Source organism: Halichoeres trimaculatus, unplaced genomic scaffold (assembly GCF_033239565.1).
Source record: "Halichoeres trimaculatus isolate MK-OKI-2021-1 unplaced genomic scaffold, fHalTri1.1 fHalTri1_scaffold_3, whole genome shotgun sequence".
Lineage (NCBI taxonomy): Eukaryota > Metazoa > Chordata > Actinopteri > Labriformes > Labridae > Halichoeres > Halichoeres trimaculatus.
This window is the reverse complement of record NW_027437181.1, coordinates 26,373,013-26,394,124: the sequence shown is the minus strand read 5'-3', so window position 1 is coordinate 26,394,124 and position 21,112 is coordinate 26,373,013. Positions and strand designations below refer to the sequence as shown.

General features: G+C 43.4%; 1 protein-coding gene across 2 annotated transcripts in view; it reads right to left on the bottom strand.

Annotated features, from left to right (window-relative positions):
• Nucleotides 1–750: 750 nt before the first annotated feature.
• Nucleotides 751–21,112, bottom strand: part of kif26ba (kinesin family member 26Ba) — a 122,405-nt gene continuing 102,043 nt past the window's right edge. Inside the window, exons 12-28 of one of the 2 annotated variants that reach the window (XM_074666177.1) lie at nucleotides 18,834–19,005; nucleotides 17,923–18,252; nucleotides 17,644–17,820; nucleotides 17,041–17,170; nucleotides 16,618–16,876; nucleotides 16,407–16,508; nucleotides 16,100–16,227; nucleotides 15,347–15,526; nucleotides 14,887–15,203; nucleotides 12,770–13,421; nucleotides 11,605–12,533; nucleotides 11,245–11,495; nucleotides 10,767–10,910; nucleotides 10,458–10,672; nucleotides 6,284–6,549; nucleotides 5,204–5,354; nucleotides 751–3,746 (exon numbers count right to left, since the gene is read on the bottom strand). In XM_074666177.1, the coding sequence (XP_074522278.1) occupies nucleotides 3,598–3,746; nucleotides 5,204–5,354; nucleotides 6,284–6,549; nucleotides 10,458–10,672; nucleotides 10,767–10,910; nucleotides 11,245–11,495; nucleotides 11,605–12,533; nucleotides 12,770–13,421; nucleotides 14,887–15,203; nucleotides 15,347–15,526; nucleotides 16,100–16,227; nucleotides 16,407–16,508; nucleotides 16,618–16,876; nucleotides 17,041–17,170; nucleotides 17,644–17,820; nucleotides 17,923–18,252; nucleotides 18,834–19,005 (4,552 nt within the window). In that variant the 3' untranslated portion in view covers nucleotides 751–3,597. Of the gene's footprint in view, nucleotides 3,747–5,203; nucleotides 5,355–6,283; nucleotides 6,550–10,457; nucleotides 10,673–10,766; nucleotides 10,911–11,244; nucleotides 11,496–11,604; nucleotides 12,534–12,769; nucleotides 13,422–14,886; nucleotides 15,204–15,346; nucleotides 15,527–16,099; nucleotides 16,228–16,406; nucleotides 16,509–16,617; nucleotides 16,877–17,040; nucleotides 17,171–17,643; nucleotides 17,821–17,922; nucleotides 18,256–18,833; nucleotides 19,006–21,112 lie in introns of both variants that reach the window. The other variant, XM_074666176.1, reaches the window with a different exon arrangement.

The following is a 21,112-nucleotide window of genomic DNA, read 5'->3' as shown; positions in this document are numbered from 1 at the left end:
TCAGGTAGAGGGACAAACTGGTGCAACAGGGCTGTAGATGCATATTCTGTAAAGATGGTTGGCCAAAATAATCCCTAATCTCTTATATTTTAGAAGTATGAGGCTTAAATCCCTCATTTACTCTTCACTCATATCATAAAAAGAAAGATTGGATGGATGCTTCCAAAAAGCTGATGGGTCCAGCTGTCTCTGACCCTGAACACTTGGGTCCTCCTCTCCACTCCTTATGGTCCACATGGCATGGAGCTGATACTTTGTTGGTTTGTCTTTGATTAAAGAAGTACAATTCAAATGTGAGGCTCTTTTGGTACATTTTTTTTATTTACATCCCTCCATCTTGCTCCTCCACCAACACACTGAGTCAGACCACATTTATCAAAAACAGTTAATCTGCTGAGAACATTTCAAGGTGTGATTCCGAGTCATGGAGAAAACACCAACCAACTTTGTGTCCTCTGCTTTGCACTGATCATGTTTCGAGAATATTCCCAGGAAATAACTCATCTTTTGCACTACAAACTGACACAAACAAACTGTTTTTTAATGAGTTATGTGAGGATTTTCTGGCTGCTGACCTGCAGTCTGACATCAGACCAGGACTATAAGTGTTGAACTCCATGAGCACACTGTTTCTGTGAAATTAGTCTGACCTGCAAGTCAACACAGAAGAACTTCAGGATGCTGTGTGATAGGTTTTTAGATAACACTTTATAACTCTTGCAAAAAAGTGACTTCACATTTTGTTTATTATGTTTTTTGTCCCAAAAGGAGCAAGTATTTCTTTAAGGTTTTCTTTTGCTATGACCAATACAGAGCCAACAAACACTCAGGCTTTTGTCACAAAAATTGTCAGAATTATAAAGTGCTACCAAATCAAAACTGGCAGTGACACACCACCACCAGGGGCAAAACTCACACACAGCATCTTCAGTCTGGCTGGTAAACTGAGGTTTGGGTTTCCAAAACACCCACTGCCCACTTGTTTTCATGCTGGATAGTTTTCCTGTCACTAATAAAATCAGTCTCTGTCTCTTTGAGGCGTGTTGTGCTGGAGCCATGTCACTTCCTCGTTCTGAATGTTTAAGAAAACCCAAACCCATCACAATCTCCAACAAATAACAAGAGCAACCAAACAAATCAACAGAAAATATATAAAATAAAAATGAATGTTTATATGATATGTGTACAGAATATATATTTATATATGACATGGGCTGTACAGGTATTTTTCTTTTACTTAAATGCATAGTAACTCTTAAGATCATAAGGTGTAAATAAATAAGAACATTGATAATCTGCTCTAAACTCAAATAAATAAACCTTCATCCATAACTGACACGGTGAATGCAAAAACAACGTTGGCTCTGTCTGTCAGAAGCATCTTGGATTATGGGTAACTTCCCACCACATCATCTTGTTGCCGTCACTGCCGGTGGATAACTGTTAACTGTGCACCGCAGACAGAAGCATCAAACACATAAAGTCACTTCCTGCTTCTGCGTCAGACCAGGAATAAAAACTTTGTTCTGTTTGGATCAAGACGCTTTTGACAAATCATGTGATATCATTTCCATTCCTGTGAAGTCCGCTCTACAACAAACAGGATCTCCCAGAATGCTCTCTGCTTGCCGGGTAAAAAGGCATTGAGAAGAGACGGTGATGAGGCTGAAAACAGACATGATGACAGCGATGAATAAGAAGCGTTTGGAGGGTTTTGTTCTGTCTTTCAGAGGGAAACAGGCTCTTTTATATATTTATAATTGTACAAACATTTAGATCATAAACATCTCAAGCACCATAGATAATAATATTAACAAATTGTAAGAGTTGCTATCTTTCCATAAAACATGGAACCAGGCAGAGATCGTCGAGTTTGGTCATCGTCCTTTTCTTTCTTTAGCTCTTTTCTTTCCTCTGTTTATAAATATTTTTAATCGCTCCTTTTTAATTTCTGTATCCTTCAAACAAGACACTTCTGAAGCTTTTTTCTTAAATAGCTTATTTTTGACCACAATGGAAGTCTTTAGAAACTATTTCAGTCTAAATCTGTGACTTTGTTCCAAATATACAGTCTTAAAATAATAAGATTTAAAGACTGTATCTCAGCGGACTTATGCCTCATTACTCTCTAATACCTCTTTATCCTTTCTGGATAATCCTGCTATCATACACAGTCTCTACATGGTCCCATTGCACTCAAATAAAAAAGATACCTTATTATAAAACACACACATTGACGAATCATTCAGTTTCTTTTAGAACAGAGCAGAACAACACAGATACAAACAACAGACAGTCAGTCTGACGGGCAGTCAATCCATGGATGAACGTCACGCTGGATCGGAGAAAAACACTTTTCCACATGTGTGTGACTCACATGTTTGCTGCTTTGAGAACATGAAAAAGCCATCACATCAGTGGAAGAGGGGATACTGTATGTTTTCCCCAAAGGATCAAAGGTCACATCTTCTTTGTGAGACAAGGTGAACACAACACCACAGATAAGAAGAGTTTCATGTCAACACACATTTTTCTGTGTCCTGGAGAAAACAGGATCAAGTTTGGTCCTTGAAACACTATAAATTTGAAGGAATTGGTCGAAGTCAGAGTTCAGAGGGTTGTTTTCTGGTTAACATCTTATTTTTTGTTTAAAGAGCATCAAACATTCTGATAATTTGTTCATCATAGAGCACGACATCAACCCGCAATTAAACATCATATTCAGAAATGGCTATAAGCTCGAGGATCTTCCAGGGTATTTGAACGTTTGTGGTTGTTTTTCTATTCTAGCACCGCGCTTACTGCATGAACTCAAATTGAGAGAAGAAATCTGCTCTGGGTATTGTTGTAATGTTCACAAGGCACTTATCTAAATCATTTCTCTTTGTCCTCCAGTCTTTCTCTTGGCCACTCTCTTTTTCTAACTGCACAATAACACCAGGGTCATCCTGTAGTCAGCGCTCTGTATTTACAGCCAACAGGCCTCCACTGTGGAAAAGTACTCCTGTAAAATGCTGGGGAATGAAAAAATGTTCCTCACCTTCACCTCTTCTTTATCTTTTTTGTTACTTTAAAAAATGGCAGTTTGTTTCCCACTCCTCTCCATACATTCCTAAATGTCCAGCTCCATCCAAGAAGTGTCTCAGCAGTCTAATTATCAACACTCTTTACACTTGTTTATATCTGAAGCTGGTTTTCAGACACAGAACCATCTGTCTGCTCCTCTGGACATCCATGTTTATTTATAATCAAAGTAACTCATCCAGTAGATGCTGTCTCTGAAGCTGTTTCCGAGCCCCAAGACAAAAACCTGCAGATTCATCTGAAAGATATCTCCCTTTATCCCTCCATCTCTCCCTTCGTCTGTCCTTCTGCCTACTTACATCTGAAGGAGACGTCAGGATGATGTGCAGGGTCAAGAAGTCACTCCATCCTTTTATCCTTTCCACCATCTACTCAGGCGTCAAAAGAGATGTTGTATAAGAGATATCGTTTGAGTTAATCAGGGAGTAAAGGGTTACAATGTTACAATGTAATTCCAAAATTCCAGCTGTGCGTCTGTCCATCCATCCTCCAGCTCTTCTTCCCTCGGTCCCTCTACCGATGTCTGGAGGAAACGTCAAAGCAGGTGATCATCATGAGGTGAGCTTTGCAGAAGTTGACTCTGGTCTCCAGTTTGTCCGTCACACTCTCAAGAGCCTCCAAGTACTCCAGAGAGTCCACCTCATAGACCTGTTGTAGTTCAACTGGACAGGGACAGACAAGCAGAGAGACGATATGACCCAGCACGCTAACACACAACTATGAGTATGTCTTTAAAGAGGATAAACCTCGGGTACTCAGTCATTTAGTGTCAAAGTCTATCACATGTTTAAAGCTGATGATTATGTGGTTAACAGATAAATTTTCTGTGTAGCGACATTCTGATTACCCTGTGCCAGGGAGCTCTGTTGCTGTCCAAAAACAATTCACTGTGATGACCCTGGAGTTTTGTTTTTAACCCATGCCCTTTGTTCAGCTGCCTACAATTAGTCACTGCAGTGTCACCTGTGTGTTAATCACAGTTGGAAATATTAACCAACAAATACAGATCCTACCACGGTGTGCAAAACTTTGAATCAAATGTTAGTGTTCATCCATCTCATCATCAGGGAAGTAGATTTGGGCAGAGCTTCTGGTTGGTAAAGGTATGATAGTTTATCCATGTGTAGAGATAGGAATTAGGTACTTTTATAGGTATCGATCAAATTTTGTCAAAAGTACTGGGTACTTATTCACATAAAATCAAAAGGTACCATGCTTGGGTACCTGAACACATCCTTGTGACTGTGAGGGAGTGGAAGAACAGGTGATTTTCCATGCTGGATATGAACACAGTATCCCAAGGTTAAATATTAAAGAATAAATATGTTGAATTGAAAAAACTTGAGATTTTATGATTAAAGGTCCCATATTGTGTAAAAATCACTTTATTAAGTCTTTTAGTGAAATTTGTGGGTCTTTGGCTTTCCTCCCAGCCCACAAAATGTAATAGTTAATGACAAAACCTGTATTTAGTAGTGCTTGTGAATGTAAAATCCTGACCTAAAATGAGCTGTTTGGATTTTGGGGATTTGCCAACGTCAGCTATTCCCTTTTTTGACCAATCAGGAGCAAGTCTGACCTGATTGGTCCACCAGAGCAGACACACACCCCCCCAAACCCCTTCCCCATCCACTCCCCTCACCGCTGCTGGAGAGAAATCTGGAGAATGCCAAAGTTGAAGAGCCATCACTGCTCTGTTTTTGGCTGTAAACAGCCACATAGTTCCATGCACAAGCTTCTAATCATCGAAGAAGACAAGACTAAGTGGCTAGAGTTCATTTATCAAGGAAATGTGCCAGCTTCACCCAGTAAAACTGTGCATGTGTGTGCTAGTCAGCTAGACAGCCGACTGCTTTTCCTAACTTTGGACAGTACAGCAGAGGGCTAGAGAATAGACTGGTCCTGACTGGGACCTTTAAACAAATTGATATTTTTTTATGACATAAACCCAAAAAAGTACTGAAAATTGGTACTGTTGAATACCAGTACAGATTGCCAGGTACCAGGCATCGGTACTGCATTGTTTCAAATGTGAAAGGTGCCCATCCCTACCTATGTGGCTAACCATAGTAGCTAGAATAAATGAACTGTCACACACACTGGCTCCATGTGTACTTACACTCAGTGGTCCACTTGTGTGGCTCCAGCATCAGGTATTGTTTGGTTTGCTCCAGCTCCTTCTTCAGACACTGGTACTTGGCTCGGACTTCACTGATCCTCTGCTGACGGTTCTCCAGTAGCCGGAGCTTGGCACTGACATACACCACCTCCTGACACACACACACACACACACAGGGGACAGACATACAGACACGGTTCACATTTAGTAATCCAGAAGAGTGTGTTGTAAAACATGTGTGTCTGTGTCTCTCTGTAGCAGCCTGCTTGGCATTCACACAGTTCCACACACTGGCCTCTCATCGACTCTCAGTGTGACCGCAGTCAAGTGCTGTCGGACAGCGAGCGGCTTCACTGGAGCAGTCGGGGGTTAAGTGGCTTTCTTGAGGCCGCTGCAGGGAAAATCTATATTTCATGGTTTCCTCTCCCACCCTCCACCCTAAAACTCACAATGCTCCCTGCCCTGAATACATAAAGGTTTAACAGTGAAAACTCAAACCTGCAGCATGCATTCATTTGCAACAATTTCCCGAGTTTTAGAGCAGCACTGTGTGCTCTGTATTCTGCTAACACTTCAGTTTTATAATGATTTCTGAAGTAATATTATAAAACTAATACACAGGAAAATGTTATGCAGAATAAAATGTGACTCACATATTGATTCATTTATTTTGTGAAACATTTTCTGCTATATTTTAAAACTTGTTGGTTTCTGGTGCACAGAGTCGCTTCAAGAAGACTTTAATTTTCTTTTTCCTTTCTCTGCCTCCTCCTCCTCCTCCTTCAGCTCCTCTCCAGCAACAGAGTTGAACAGGGCACATATGGCTTTTTAATGTGTCCCCCATTCACTCTTCATCATATCAATTTTATTGACACCAAGTGCAATATACGTCCTACCCTTTGGGCCTCTTTTTCTGCTCCTTGGCCCTCCACCTCCTTTAATCCACTCCCCACATGCCTCACTCTCTCTGCACAGCTTCTCCTCTCTTCAAACCTTCACTGTTTTTGATTTGAAACACCTTCCTCACACTCTCTTTCTCCGTCTTTTTGCAGCAAACCTTCATTCACTCATATCTCTCACCTTGCCCCCTCCTTTGTCTCTCCTCTTCTGCAGTCGTTCCACGTCATCTATCTCGTACACCTTTATCTCAAAGGTTTCTGTTGTTGCAGTTGCAGCCCGGAGGTTTGAGGGAGTTGGGGGACCAAGTGGGCCGTCTACCCAGCATGCACCTGGGCTGGAGGAGGAGGACGAAGAGGAGGTGATGGTCTGTTTGGAGGAACGGTGAGATGGTGAGGAGGATGAAGAATCCAAGGTCAGTGCTGGGATCAGACGGCGACGCTGGAGGCCTGAGAGGACATTGAGATGAAGAAAAGTTAGTTTGACACGTTGCTCAGTGCTACGCTGGAAAAACCTCAAACCTTGCTGAGTATATATCGGACAAGATTTCAGTTAATCAAGTGATATATTACAACCTTTGGCATTTTCACTTCCTGAGTAGCACTACTGATTCCCTTGGTTCCCTTTCTGCTCTGACCCTTCTTCGCTGACATATTAAACAGTCGCCCTGAGCAGCACCAGGTGTTATTCTAACCATTCTAACTGATGCATTGCTGTGCTTTGTAATGAGCTGTTTGTTTTCTAAGTAGCTATTTTTCATCATGTTTAAAAGGACGCACCTCCATGTGGGGGCATAAACGGGACACCCAACTGGGACACGGCCAATTTTGTCCTCTGTTTCCATGGAAACCCCACATGTGTTAGCCTACATAGGTTGATGAAGGGCTCTCGGTGGGCTACACACAGAGCTTAGGATGTTTGAATTTAGCCTACTTAGGACCCATCCAGTACCCAGCATTCTGGGTCACATATGTGATGTTAAACAAGAGGCCCACCCCAAACCCATCACCAGGTGTGACCACCCTGTTCAAACAGCCAATGAGGCCCACGACTAAACCACACAATTTAGGAGATACTCTGCTTGGATAACTAACATAATACAGTCCATGTAGCCAATTGGTCATCATACTCCAAGTTTTTATTTGTTTCTTGGTCTCTGGAAGCTCTCTACGTCTCCCTCAAAGCTACTGTCTACATGTTCAGTAAACTGTCCCTGTCAGCAGCAGGTTAGCTCAGTGGTTTAGCCCTTTCTCTCATGCATTTTGTGGTGATCTGTAGCTCCTATTTGGAGTTTTCCCTGGTCTCCCCTACAGTGTTTATCCTATGGAGCTCATCTTACAAGGAAAAGACTGAATACAGCCAATGAATAAGAAAGCAGAATATCTAAGAAAAAGGATGATTGGAGGCAGAAGAGAGGAAAGGAGACACCTGAGTGACTAAAGCACGAGGCAGAAAGGAAAGGATGAAAGAAAAGTATCGACTGATCAAAATGGTGGAAAGAGAAGGAGAAACAGATAATGGAGTGTGAAGCGAGATTAAAAGTTTCATCTGTGTTCACAAGGCTCAGAGACAGGAGCAGCAGGTCACCCTCTAATCTGTCCACCATGCCACAGTGATCACACACACTCAGACTGTACATGCATACGTGCTTTGCATGGAAATTGTTGGCCACGTAGACAGGAACGAGAGTTATCAGATTCACCAGGGGCTGAGAGAGAAGTGAGGATTTTAATAAGGTTGCAGCTGTCTTTTGGTCTCGATGTGAAGCTGGGAGGTCAAGCAGAGACATTTGTATTTCATTACAGAGGAAGCAGGATAAAGGTAGTTGGGGAAAGAATGAGGGTCTGCAGGGAGGAGAAGGTGTTAAAGGGACAGAGTTTGACGGATGATTTGGATAATTCATGAGGGGAAAAGATAAAAAAATATGCGCAGAGGTAGAGAGATGATGGAATAAATATGGAAAGCCAGTGAATGCATCAAATGGAAATCAAGTGCAGAGTTGTGATTGACATTTCTGTCTCCACAGCCTTTTGCACATCTTTCTGCTCCGCGTGTCACTGAGCTGGGGCTGAATTTTCTCCAACACGTGCAACAAAAATAGAGTGTTTGCCCCTTTTTGGTGGCACAGAATCAGTCGTGGTTAAAAGAAAATGAAAGCAAATCCACATGTCATGGTGCGGAGAGGCTGCACTCTGCACACACCTTTGGAAAAGGTTACCCCAATTTAAACACACCAGGAAGAGCCGGCTCTGTCCAATCTGATTTTATGCACATATCCATCCTCCTGGCTAACCAGTAAAGTGTGATTTGGTGAGCACATTAGCAGCCTCTGTGCGTGCTGTGCTGGTGAATATATATTCATTACAGCCACACCAGCAGATTCCTTTTACCATTTCACAGATGGGTGGTCAGGGTCACCTTCCCTACCTGGCACCTTCTGCAGCCACAGCTTTCTTCACTTTCCTCCTTTCTGCTTCTTTGCTTTTCATTGTGACTTTTCACCCACAGATTCACCCCACAGAGGTCTATCAGGGCTTTGTCACTCTCTGAGTTTTGTAGTCCAAGTTTTGTGGTCGTCTGCTCACAGTTCCTTACATTTCGTGCTCTTCGTCATGTTTTCAGATAAAAACTCATCCCACTTTCCTTTAACAGTTAAATGTTGAATGCTTTTGGTAAAAAAGAAATGGTATAAAGAGTAGGGATGCACTGATCCCAATCCTGGTATCAGGTATCGGCCCGTTCCAGCCCCTTGAAGCTGGATCAGGTGTCGAGGGTGTGTGTTTACATCACTTCCCCACTTCAGTCAGACTGAGTGGCAAAACAAACCACACTTAGCATTGTGGAGAGCGGCAGTAAACATGACAAGACCGGGAAAAATGTGGAATATAACATGAAATTGAGGATAGTTGGACTCAACATTGATTTGTTAAAGCTACCAAAGAACCAGGAGTCCACTAACATCGACATGTGGCCAGAAATCATATCCTGACATTTATTTTTACCTGATTTCAACACCAGGAAAACACAATGTAAAGACTGAAAGCTAAGGAGGCCTTATAATTCAATTTACAGTTAACCGTGGATTGACCCTCGTGAACACACATATTATCTATTTGTACTTTTGGTATTTAACATAAACTGTATCATTAATAGATGTACTGTCTCTGCGATGTTATTTATGTATAGTTGATATCTAATTCCTTACACAGTAAAGATACAACTGCTTGTGCCTGAGTTCCCCCTTATCAGGAAAACTGGGTTAGCCCTTAGTTAGTTTACAAACTATGTTGAGCACAACGTTCATAATCACACAAAGACAAAAAATGTTTCAGTGATGAAAACTCTAGCTAAATTTAAAAAATGCTAACATTTAGAGATTTTGTAATTTAAGGAATCATTTAAGCCAAAAATACAACATATATTAACGTTAACTGACTCAAAATGTTTGTTTTAGAGTTTAGGCGGTATTTAAGCCAAGGCTGCCACTCATCTCCCTCTTTCTAGAGGCGGCGGTAACAGCCACCGCGACTTCCGTTTGCAGTGCACATCATGTGCATACCCTCTATTGGTAGGAAGGGACTGGTCAGTAGTGCCGATCCAGGCAACCAGCTCTATACATATTTTTTTTACCAACCCCCTTGGCTACTTAGCAACCTCTGATGCCATTTTTTTTGTTTTTTTTTACTGCATTACCAGTCTACAGGGGATAAAAGTTTACAATTAAATAGAATTTGTGTCCAATCTGAAGCTTTGTTTTGTTAGTAAACATTTCAATATTTTAAAGTTTAAATAAATATGAACTTTAGTAATTCCATATACTTATTTGTTGCCTTTGGCCAAAATATAACCAGTTTTATCCCACAGCAGGGCACACAGGTTATTATTTAATGCTGGTATCATATTGGTATAGGTATTGGTCGATATCCAAAGCCCAGGTATCGGAACTGTTGATGTCAGGGCCAGTAAAGTTGGATCAGTGCATCTCTAATAAAAAGGTCTTTTCCTCAGATCACGCCTAGTGGCTGCAGTCTTGTTTACGATTGTGTCATTTGCTTTTAAAAATCATGCATATGCATCAGTATTCATTTCAGTCAAAATCCCTAACAGGAGCTTTAAGAGTTTTTGTTACTCATTAATTGACACAAACCATGGCCCACAAGTCATTAAATTCTGCTCATCATATGCTCTTGTATTCACAGGGTGTACTTTTCTTCAAAAACGAAACAAAAAAAAGTGTGTCACTGCACTCTAAGAATGTCTTCTGAAGGAAAATTTGTCAGACTGCTCTGACAGACACTATCACCAAAACAAGTGAAGGCAGATTTGAAACGATTTGTATTAAGGTTAGAACTGTGACCTGTGTTGCTCCTGCTCTTCTTGCTGCTCTTGGAGCTCCGTCTTGAGGAGGTGGTGGCTGAGCTGTGCTCACTGAGGGAGTCCTGAGCAGAGGAGGTGCTGCCTGTGTTCTCACTGCTGTCCCTCAGCATGCTCTCATAGCCGCTGCTGCCACCGCTGTGGTAAAACAAGGCCGTTTTCCCCATGGCAGGGGGGAGCTCCCCACTCAGCACGCTGCTGTTAGAGGAAACGTTAGATTAAAGTTAAAGGTAAAATCACACGATGAAAATATTCATGTTTTTTTAATTTCTTATGAAGCTTTGAGATTTACCTGTTATCGCTGGCATGACCGCTGCTGCAGCGGTGAGGTTTCCTGGGAGCTGTGATCTTGCTGTAGGGAGAGGGAAGCGTTTGGACCACAGCTGCTCTTTCCTCTCCCTGGTTGGCTCCACCACCTGCTGCAGCTCCTCCTCCACTGTGAACGATGGGAAAATATATAAACAACAATAAGCATGTCCTTCTTAAATTCAGTGGTAAGGGCTTGTCTCTCTTTTTGATGACAGATGACAGCACAGAGCACAAATAGTGGCATGCATCAAAAGTCCATCACAGAGGTTATAGAGCAGGTTTTAGAGTTTTACTCCATCATTATCCTCAGAGTTACAGTTCCAGCGCTGTCTTCATCATTCTCTTTAAACTGTGTCAGTAGCTTTAATAATGTGGTTGTGGATCATATTTATGATGTGTAATAAATTTATTTCATGCAGCGGTCTTTAAGCTGATAATCAAACAAGGTCAAACTGCCTGACCTTGCCCCTCCTGCTCCTCTCTCCTCTCCTGGGTCTGCGCCTCCTCCTTGGGCATGACTTCTGGAGCGGGAGCCTGCGCTTCCCTGGAGGAGCTCTGAGATGCGACCGTTGACGGCCCGCAGCGGCAGCTTGGCAGCCAGGCTTCCCCCTCGACTGCGGCTCAAAGACTGGGTAGACCAGGATCCAGGGGCAGGTCCCTGCTGCTGCTGCTGCTGCTGCTGCTGCACTGGGGCCTGAGCTGAACTCTGAGGCTGAGGAAACAGATTAGGCTTAAAAAACAGAAGAAAACTGAGGCTTTGGTGCCTTAAAGTATCTGCCACTTCACAATTTACAGATGTCTTCTTATGAACTCCTTCCTACCTTTCCGTTAGGTGGAAGGCTGGAGCTGCGGCTGGAGGCCTGGCTCAGAGACTTGGTGGAAAAGCTGAGCGTCTTGGTGCTGGAGGCAGACAGACTCCTGGCTTTGGGACTGCTGGTCATCAGCAGCTTACTGACTGCTGAGATCTTCGACTGGCTGCTGGTTTTTGCCGGTGACTGTGGAGCGCTGCTTGGACCAGGACTGGTACTGAAACTGGGACTTCCGGGGCTTCCAGTCGGAGAGGACACTGATCCAGCACGTGTCAGGCTGCGCCCTGTACGAGGCATGGTGCTGTCCCCCCTTACTCCTCCTCCTCCTCCTCTCAGGCTGCCCCCCCTCTCCAGAGAGAAGCAGTCATAGTGGTGGGAACCACTGTGGGAGTTGTGGACCCGACCCAGAGAGTTGGTTCTGTTTGCGAGCTGCTCTAACTTGGCGCTGAAGAGTCTGCTGCTGTCTATGCTGGAGCCTCGCTGCCTGGGAGCACCTCCAGACATCCCGGCATCATCCACCGAGCTCAGCGATGACACTCCGTGACTCAGCTGGTGCAGAGGACTAGCTGCCCTGTTCCTCTGATCCAGACTGGACTTCCGTACAGGTGGCAGAGGTGGTATTGCCCCCTTCTTGTGGGAGAAGAAGCTCTGTTTTCCATTTGATCCGCGGCGGTCGAGTGTGGCACGGGGACTGCAAGGGGTAGAAGTTGTGACTCCAAGGTTCCTGTACTCGTTTCCAGAGTCTAAGCCGTCATGGCGGTTCAGGCGGTGCCAGCCTCGGGGTAAACTGGCGGTGCGGTGGATGTCAGGGCTGTAAATACTCGTGAGGCAGTCTCCTTGGGCCACAACAGCAACCATCTCACAGCCGTCTACCACTCGCTTAAAGGAATCTGGAGATGACACAGCTTCTCCACCTGAGCTGGAGCTGCCGTGATCGCCACCTGATGATGAGGACACAAGAAATAAGAGATCATAAGGATTAATTACAAGATCAGAAAGTCTTTAAAAGCTTAGCATTTTTACAAAAAACACAGACAGAAAGTTTTCCGATCAAACTGTGAATTTTCAATCTCGATACTGAATTAATTGTTATATCAGACTTTTTTTGTAATCTAGATTGGCTTTAAGAGGTGATACATTTCTGCGAGGTTTATCATCCCAGTCCGACCTTGCTTACCTTCCTTACAGAAGCCTCTGTAATCCCCGTTCCCTACTCCTGTCTGGCTCTTTGGCTGCTCCGCCTCCCTCCTCCCTGGCTTCACCTCCTCCACGCCACGCTTCAGCCAGGGGTCTTCAAAGTTCATCTCGCTGGATAAAGAAGCTAAATGTGGTGCATTACATTTGATGGGATCCTTCATTAAAGCGGTCTTGTTGGGTGAAGACAGGATAGTTGGCTCCTGTATCACCATGGGTTTAACTGCCACACATGGGTGCACGCTGATGGCGGTCTTGAAGGGTGAGAGGTTTCCAGGTCCCGTGAGGATCTGGATGTTGGTCTTAGCCATTGATGGAGGCATTTTCCTCAGTCTGTCTTTGGTTGGCGTCCCCTTACTGCTCCCATTTTCTGACAGCACCATTTCTCCTTCCAGACTTCCTCTTCTGCCACCGCTGTCGAAACCTCCCAGCCCCTCCTCTACGAATGAAAGGTTGGGTTCAGGTTCAGCGAGAGCTTCCCCTTGCTGACTCTGGGACTGACTAAAGCTGTGCAGGGACTGGTCGCCTTCACTGCCCATACTCAGATCACTCATCCAGGAAGAGATGGGTGAACCACAGCCAGACATGACTGAAGCTAAGGCTTCACCTTCAATCCTCAGTTTGGACATGGCCACCTACAAAACGACACAAGCTGGTTCAATGAGGCAAACAAACATAACAACATGTGCCACTGGAGGGAAATGTATGGTTCAATAAACAAATAATAATCTGCTGTTGCTTATTATTGTTTACCACTGTGTTTGATGCTTGTAGATCTCTTGTATGTAAACAACATCTGCTGTTGAATATCAGCAAGACTTTAACCATTTGTCTGCTCGCCTGCCTTCATGCTTGTGACTGAATCAGCTGCTCTGATAGCAAACTACATGTGTGCACTTCAGTTGTGTGACTGTAATACCAAAAAATTATGTAAATTCTGCCAAGCACATCGTGATTGTGACACAACACTTTAGTCCTACTTTAATGTTATACTCCCTTTCAGCAGACTGTCTGCTTCAATTTGGTGTTAGTTGCAGGTTTGTATGATGATTTGTTACCTGACAGTGTTGAAAATAAGGATGACTAGGGATGGGTACCTTTCATATTTGAAACGATACGGTACCGATGCTGGTACCTGGCAATCTGTGCTGGTACTCAACGGCACCAATTTACTTCTTTATGTGGTAAAAAAACGTCAACTTTTTCAACAATTAAACATTTTTTTTTGAATTTAACAAATTTATTTTTCAATGTTTAACCTTGCAATGCTGTGTTCATGTCCAGCATGGAAAATCGCCTTCTATCCCACTCCTTCACAGTCACAAGGATGCATTTAGGTACCTTAACATGGTTCCCTTTTGGTTTTATGTGAATCGGTACTGGGTACTTCTGACAGAATTTTTTTTTTTTTTTTTTTGTTGATGATTTAATTAATGTTATTGTTTTTTTTATCCTGTACAGTGTCCTTGGGTGTTTTGAAAGGCTCTTTTAAATAAAATGTATGATTATTATTATTATTATACAAGTACCTAATTCGGTACCCATCCCTAATGACCCAGTACATATTTCATATTCCAGATCTTAGTATCCAGAATATTGCCAGGATCTGGATCGTACTTTTACATCTGTCAGAAATTATGGTGACCTTGTTTTGAATTGTTTTGCAAAGCAATCAGACCATTTATCGTTGAGTTATATACACATATGGGGAAAACGGCCCTATCTCACAATGATAAAGAATCCTTTAAAAAACATCCAGGATCCAGATGGTGATCTGGACTATCTCCAAAATTTAATCACTTCTTCCTTATCCTATTTTGAACATTTACTGAAAATTTCATCAAGATGTGTTAGTTACTTTTTGAGTTACGTTGTTCAAAGAAAAACAAACAAACAAACAAACAAACCCTTCCAAAAACATAACCTCCTTGGCAGAGGTAATTAAAACATTTTGGACCGATAGGCTTCCTCCATAATGAGCTCTCTGTTTACATGAGCCAATCAGAGAGCAGCTTTTATGAAATAGTTTTTCCCATCAGCGCTCAGCCATGCAATTTGTTCTTTTTCTTTAAAAACCAAAAGCCTGTCAGTCATACTAACCTCTGCCATGGCCACAACCTCTGTGACCCCTGAGGTTGTCACAGGAGCTGCAGGCATGTGATAATCCAGCACAGCTTCTTCCTCAGCAGTACTGCTGATGATGCAGACAGCCTGAGCGCCAGAGGCGAGGTCTATGACAGAGCAGCAGTTGCTCTTGAAGCTGACGATGCTCGTCGGGCCACAGGTCAGACCCTGAGTCTCCATGAGAGCTGAAACTCCAAGATCCTCCTCTCCTCCGGAGCCAACAGTGTACACAAGCTCATCCTCCCTGTACAGGAGAGGTCCGACTGGAGCTGCAGATACTGCTGGCCCTGTGGCTGCAGAGGAGCAGAGCATAGGGATCAAATTTGTTAAAGTCACAGATGTTCTTGCTCAGAGCAACACAGTTTTTCTACAGTTTTTCAAAACTTATATCACTTTTTTACATTACTCAAAAACAAATGGTTTTCATGAAACTTACCATCCCTGTGTGTGTCCAGAGGAATGGGAGGGACATCATCGTCACAGAGAGTCTCTGCAGAGCCAAGGCTGGCTGACAGAGATGGAGTCGGCTCTCGGACCTGTGGGCTCATGCCGACTGGAGAAGTCCTGGAGAGCACCGACTCTGTGGACGATCGGCCGCTGTCTGCAGCCAAACTGTCTGTGTGACCAGAAATACATTCTTAGCTGCTTACTACCTTTAATTTACCAAGTACACATACACTGTTACACAGTGACAACAATCACAAACCATAGCTCACGATGCAGCTGGACTGGATCAGGTGACTTCATGTGTTGGTGTCTTTATGTGTCTAAGGAAAGACTTGTACAACCTTTTTGAAGGTGTTTAGAGCAAACAGTCTTTTGAGGAGTTATTTAAAATCTGTTAGAACATCATCAGATGATGATTTAACAGATGACTTATTTGGTGAGTATATAGATGACTAATTCTACCACTTATGTCAGTGGACTGGAAACTAGAAAGAAGAAAATAATAAGTTTAGGAAAGTTTAAATAAGCCACCTTCAGTAGCCAAGTTGATTAAGTATGAATCACTGTTAAAGTAAAAAAGGAGGATGCAAATCAGTGTAAGTTTCTGTAAGTTACAACTTTTTTTTTTTAATTAGCTGTGAAAAGATGTAATATTCTTAATTCAAATTCTGATCCAGTCCTAGATTACAGATTTTGGCTATAGGCATATTTCTAAATCTTTAACATGAAGAAGAATACATACTGTCAGAGGTTAGTGCCTCTGTGGTCTGGCCATCCTGAGCCAGAGTGTGTGAGGACAGAGGAGGCGTTGCCGGCATCACACCTTTCTGTGTGTAAACCTTACACCGCTGGGACGGAGAGGACGGAGGTCTGAGGAAGAAAACAACATCAAACACCATGCTAACACATTTAAAACATGCTAACAGATCAATACATGATGCAGTCACAGCTTCTTACTAATTAAAGAGTACATAGACATATATCTTCCTGCAAGGAACTGTGAACATTTTGACGTGTGATGTTCAAATGAAGGTTTGGTAAAACTCTACCTGTAGTCTGAGGTTTTTGTCAGGCTGGCGATGCCAAGGCGTGGTGATCCTAGAGGGCGTGCCTTGCCGTCAGCGTTGCTCCCTGCATTCAGACTCTCACGGCTGTTTAGAGACATCAAAGACAACATGCAAACAGTGGAATAACAGTATCAGTAACATATCTGAGAGGAAATAAATTCACAGTGTGGCACTGAGCTGCACCTGTCCTCACCTGTCATGTAAATGGGAGCTCTTTGCCCTGTGCAGTGGGTTGGAGGTGATACAGCTACTTCCTGTAATGCTCCTGGTACTAGTAACTATGGGAGAACCAGAACCCTGTGTCAGGTTGTGAATCATGGTCCCTGCCAGCTCCGCCTCCTCCACCACCTCCTTGATCTCCTGCAGCTGCTGGTCATTGGTCCTCCTTCTCGGGGCTGCATCAGCTGAGCAGACAGAGGGCCGCTCCTCACCTCCTACACAACCTGCAGAGCCTGTGAGACGATGACAGACCGCTGTTTGTCTCAAAACCAGAGGATAGGGCTGTAAGAACAGTGGCTACTGGATAAATACAGAACTGTTAGTGTCTGTTTTCAGTTACCTAAGGTTGTTCATAAAACACTTGAGTCCACAGATTAAAAGTAACTTGTTGATCTACCTGCACTGATTTCTGCAGCAGTGGATCCAGTCTCAGCAGGTGCAGAGGTTGGAGCACCTAATGATGGACACTGGTCTGGTTTGGCACTTTGTTTGCTCGCTGGAACCTCTTCAAAAGGAAACTTTGTCACCTGGAAGAGCAGACAGATTGATGATGATGATGATGAATCTCTGTTCTTCATATGAGGAAGGCTGTGATGGCTTTACAAAGGAAATGCTCCACGTATGTCCCCTTTATTGTAAAACTAAGAGCAAACAGTCATCAAAGAGGACTTTGATGGTCGTGTGTGAGGAGAAAAGATCACCTGCTGCACATAACATAAAAAGCGGTATTATTAAACTGGATGAGCATGCTGCTGTGCAAATATTTAACAACAGTGAGGCAACGCCTTTTCAACAACAATGTTTGCTTTGAATGAATATGAGTTGAAATTGTGTACTTATTTAAAATACAAACAATAACAGGTGATCAACTTGCAAAGTTACTTGTCTAACTCTAGTATCAAAAATGCTTGAAGTTTTCTTCTCTAGACAGTCTTCCCTCTTACATATTTATATTATTTTCTGTTCATAACTAAGTAAAAGCACACAAAACTCTTGTCACCTCCTCGCTGCCATCAATGCAATCCAGTCTCTCCTGCAGCTCAGCGAAGGTGTTGCACTTGAGGCACTCAGCTCCCTCCTCTGGGACAGGAGCCAGAGGCTGTCCGAGCAGTGATGGAGCAGGCTGAGGGAGGGGCTGAGGGGGGCCGCTGGGCTGCTCCTCTGGCTGAGACTGCACCTGCAGGAGCAGAAATCACAGGTTAGTGAGAAATCACCTCATGTGTCTTAACAGCAAATCTCCATCCAGCCTGTGCAGACAGTTTAAATCTGCTTGAATCACCTTGCTCTGTGCAGCAGCTGCCTGACTCTGTGCTTGGTGCTGCTCTGACGCTTTGCCTCTGAGCAGAGCAGGAATGATGGGTACGAACTCCGGTGGTCCTTCATTGTCCGTCAGTTCTCTATCTGACACTGCAGCCCCGTTTGGACCCACGTAGATAACTGTGTCACATGACTGCTCGCTGCTGGAGTATTCGTCAGGGTCGCTGGATAAACGCAGCAGCTGAAGGTCAGAGTTGGCTTCGCCTCGGTGATGGAAAGGGCGCAGATGGGTCGGGCGCCGCATGCGACCCTCCTCGCAGGAGCTCTCTCCTCCAGACGAGCTGGAGGTGTACTGCTGTGGAGAGGGAGAGACAGGAGAGGACGTGGCAGAGTTGGGCAGGGAGAGAGAAAATGTTCTCTTTTTAGATTTCCGGAGAGAGATTTTTTTTTCCTGCATTTAATCGACAGAGACGAGAGAGAGCCTAGAAAAAAGGAATGGTTTAAATCTAAACAGATCATGCACCAGCCAAGAATCCCACACAGCTTTAAGATAAGAACTCCAAACTAATTCACAGACTTAAACATTTCTCACGACTCCCTCTCGCTCTGGAGTTAGATTTTATTTTTAGAGCTCTGGAGCCCACTCCTCTTCTTCTTCTTCTGCGTATTTAAGTAGTGGGCATTAAGTAAGAGGCTAGAGAGGATGTCAGCAGCCCCTCAGGCTCATATGGTGACTGACAGGGAGATGAGGTAACGGGAATGTAGAATATTTGGTGCACAAATGAGTCACCTTTAAAAGATTTGAAGGAAAGAAAATAAAACATCAGGCGGAGCAATGTGAAGAATGTGTGAGTCACAGACAGTTTTATGTCATACTTTAAAGTTTTAGTGTATTGACATTTAATAAAGCATCGTGGTTTGGTCCAAACTCACCACGGTCACTTTAGTTTTCTTCTTTTTCATGCGGAGCACCCGGGAAGCGATCTGGATGGTGGAGAGGGTTTCTGAGAAATCTCTCGGTAAGGCGGAGATGTGAGCAATCATGGTGGTCCGGCAGTTCATGTTGCCTAGCGACTCCCTTAGCAACATGGTCAGCTTGCTGTCCCTGGTAACACACATGCAGCGAGGGAGATGTGAGCGCTGAAGACGTGCTGGAAATGAACACAGTCACTCAAACAAATGTGACAAAAACTGGTGGATGTTCCAGCAGACGCCCACACGCGGCTGATATCTGATGAAGGATTAAAAATAGCTGGTCCAGGTCGAGGGTTTAACCATTCAGTGAGCCTAACGCCTTCATACAAAGACGCTGTGAGGCAGTGAGTGGTAATTATTGACTATGTTAAGCTAAAACACATGAAAGTTTTCTATTCTGGGTAGAGCTAACAGAGTCTGAGAGCAGCTCTCTGATATTATGCAGTCTAATATTGGGAGATGGTCTGCGTCTCACAGATTATAAAAGCAGATGGGAGGGTAAAAGTAGGCTGTGTGTTTAAGAAAAGACTTTCTCCTGGGTGGGCCACTGCAGTCATTCACAGCCCTTTGTGTGTATCTAGTGGGTCCATGTGTGTGTGTGTGTGTGTGTGTGTGTTATGGCCTGCAGGCTGACAGTGAGTAAAGCTCCTCTGTGGCCCGATGCCTCACACTGCTGTCCCCCTTTTCTAAAAACACAGCCTGCAGGCACATCTTACACACACATATATGTACATTCACACACACACGGTATGTACACACTCTTATCTTGACCTCCTCTTCCTCGTAGATGCTCTTCTCCTCTCTTCTCCTCTCTTTTCCTCTCTTTTCTCGTCGTTTCGCGTCTCCCTGTGCCGCCTCAGGCTTTAACAAACCCTCTCCTCTCTCTATCTCTGAATGTCTCTCCCTGAGATTAATGTAGGTAAATTCATGACTCATGAAGTATTCATTTACATGTTAATTCAGCCTGGGAATTTATTACACTTTTTACCCGTGGAAGGCTGCAGTGCTTAATAAGATGGTCTTTATGATTAAAACCAGCCTTTAATTATTGTAGCTGCTAAATTCCTTGATCAGTCCTCTTTCAGGAAACAAGGACCCCACGTTACTAAGAGCAGTGTTTTTGTTAGATTTGTAGAGTTTCCATGAGTGTGCTGGAACGTCTTTTCTAAAGAGAGACTGAAACACGGGGCAGCTGGAGGCAAATGATACCAAGAGACTCAGAATGCTCATCAGGAAAGTTGGTTTGGGGTGCTGCTGGGGTCAAACTTGAGCATCTTTGAAAAGGATGCTGAGGACACTGCCTTATAATTTGAGCACCACCTCTTGCCCCATGTGCGTCACCTTGGACTCCTACAAGAACATCTTCAGCGGTTTCGTCGAGACACTACAGACCCAGTAACCTGCCGTGTGAAGTCTTTTCTATTGTGGCCATGCAGGGGCAAAGACACAGCACATCCTTTGGTTTCATGTGTCACAGGGCTTTTCAGTATTTGGTTATATTAATCTTCATTAACACGTGCATTAATTCTCAACACCAGGGATGGGCTTTACCTGTGATTTATCTAGCCTGCTTTTAACTCTGTGCATTATTACTTTCACTTTTGTTGTTCTGTGTATCGTCTGTCCTCATTATTATCTTACAACATCACACTGGTTATTGTGACTTCTCTCCATCTTGTGGTAAAATATTACTCCCTCCAGTTATCACTGCTTATACTGCAGTCAATGGAGCCATCACTCATAGTTCAAACTTTCTTTGTAAACAAAATTATCTAACCTGTATCTCTATCAAATTTTGGGCACGGTTTCATTGCACCAAACCCCTCATCACCTAAAGGCACAGTTTGTAGAGCTTATTAATATTTAGCAGAACAGATTCTCTCACTAGATTTAATATTCACCCGATGAGTCCAGAAAAATGTCTTATTTCACCATCAATGAGACATTGGATAAATGAACTGGTGTCCAACTGCACTCCTAAAAAAATATCATCCAATGTAAGGAGAAAACTTGATTAAATCTTGGTTACTTTTCTCAATACTTTGCCTTCTTTAGAGTAAGATGGACAAAAAGTCCAAGCCTTTCTAGACCAACTTCAAATATACTGCCTGGATCAAGCTGAATACAAACATTTTTTTAGTCATATCTTCCCAGCTGGTCTGGTGCCAACTCCCCACCCCTGTTTTTTTTTTTTTTTTTTTTTTTAATCAGTGTTCAAAGAGGGTTCAATGATGTAT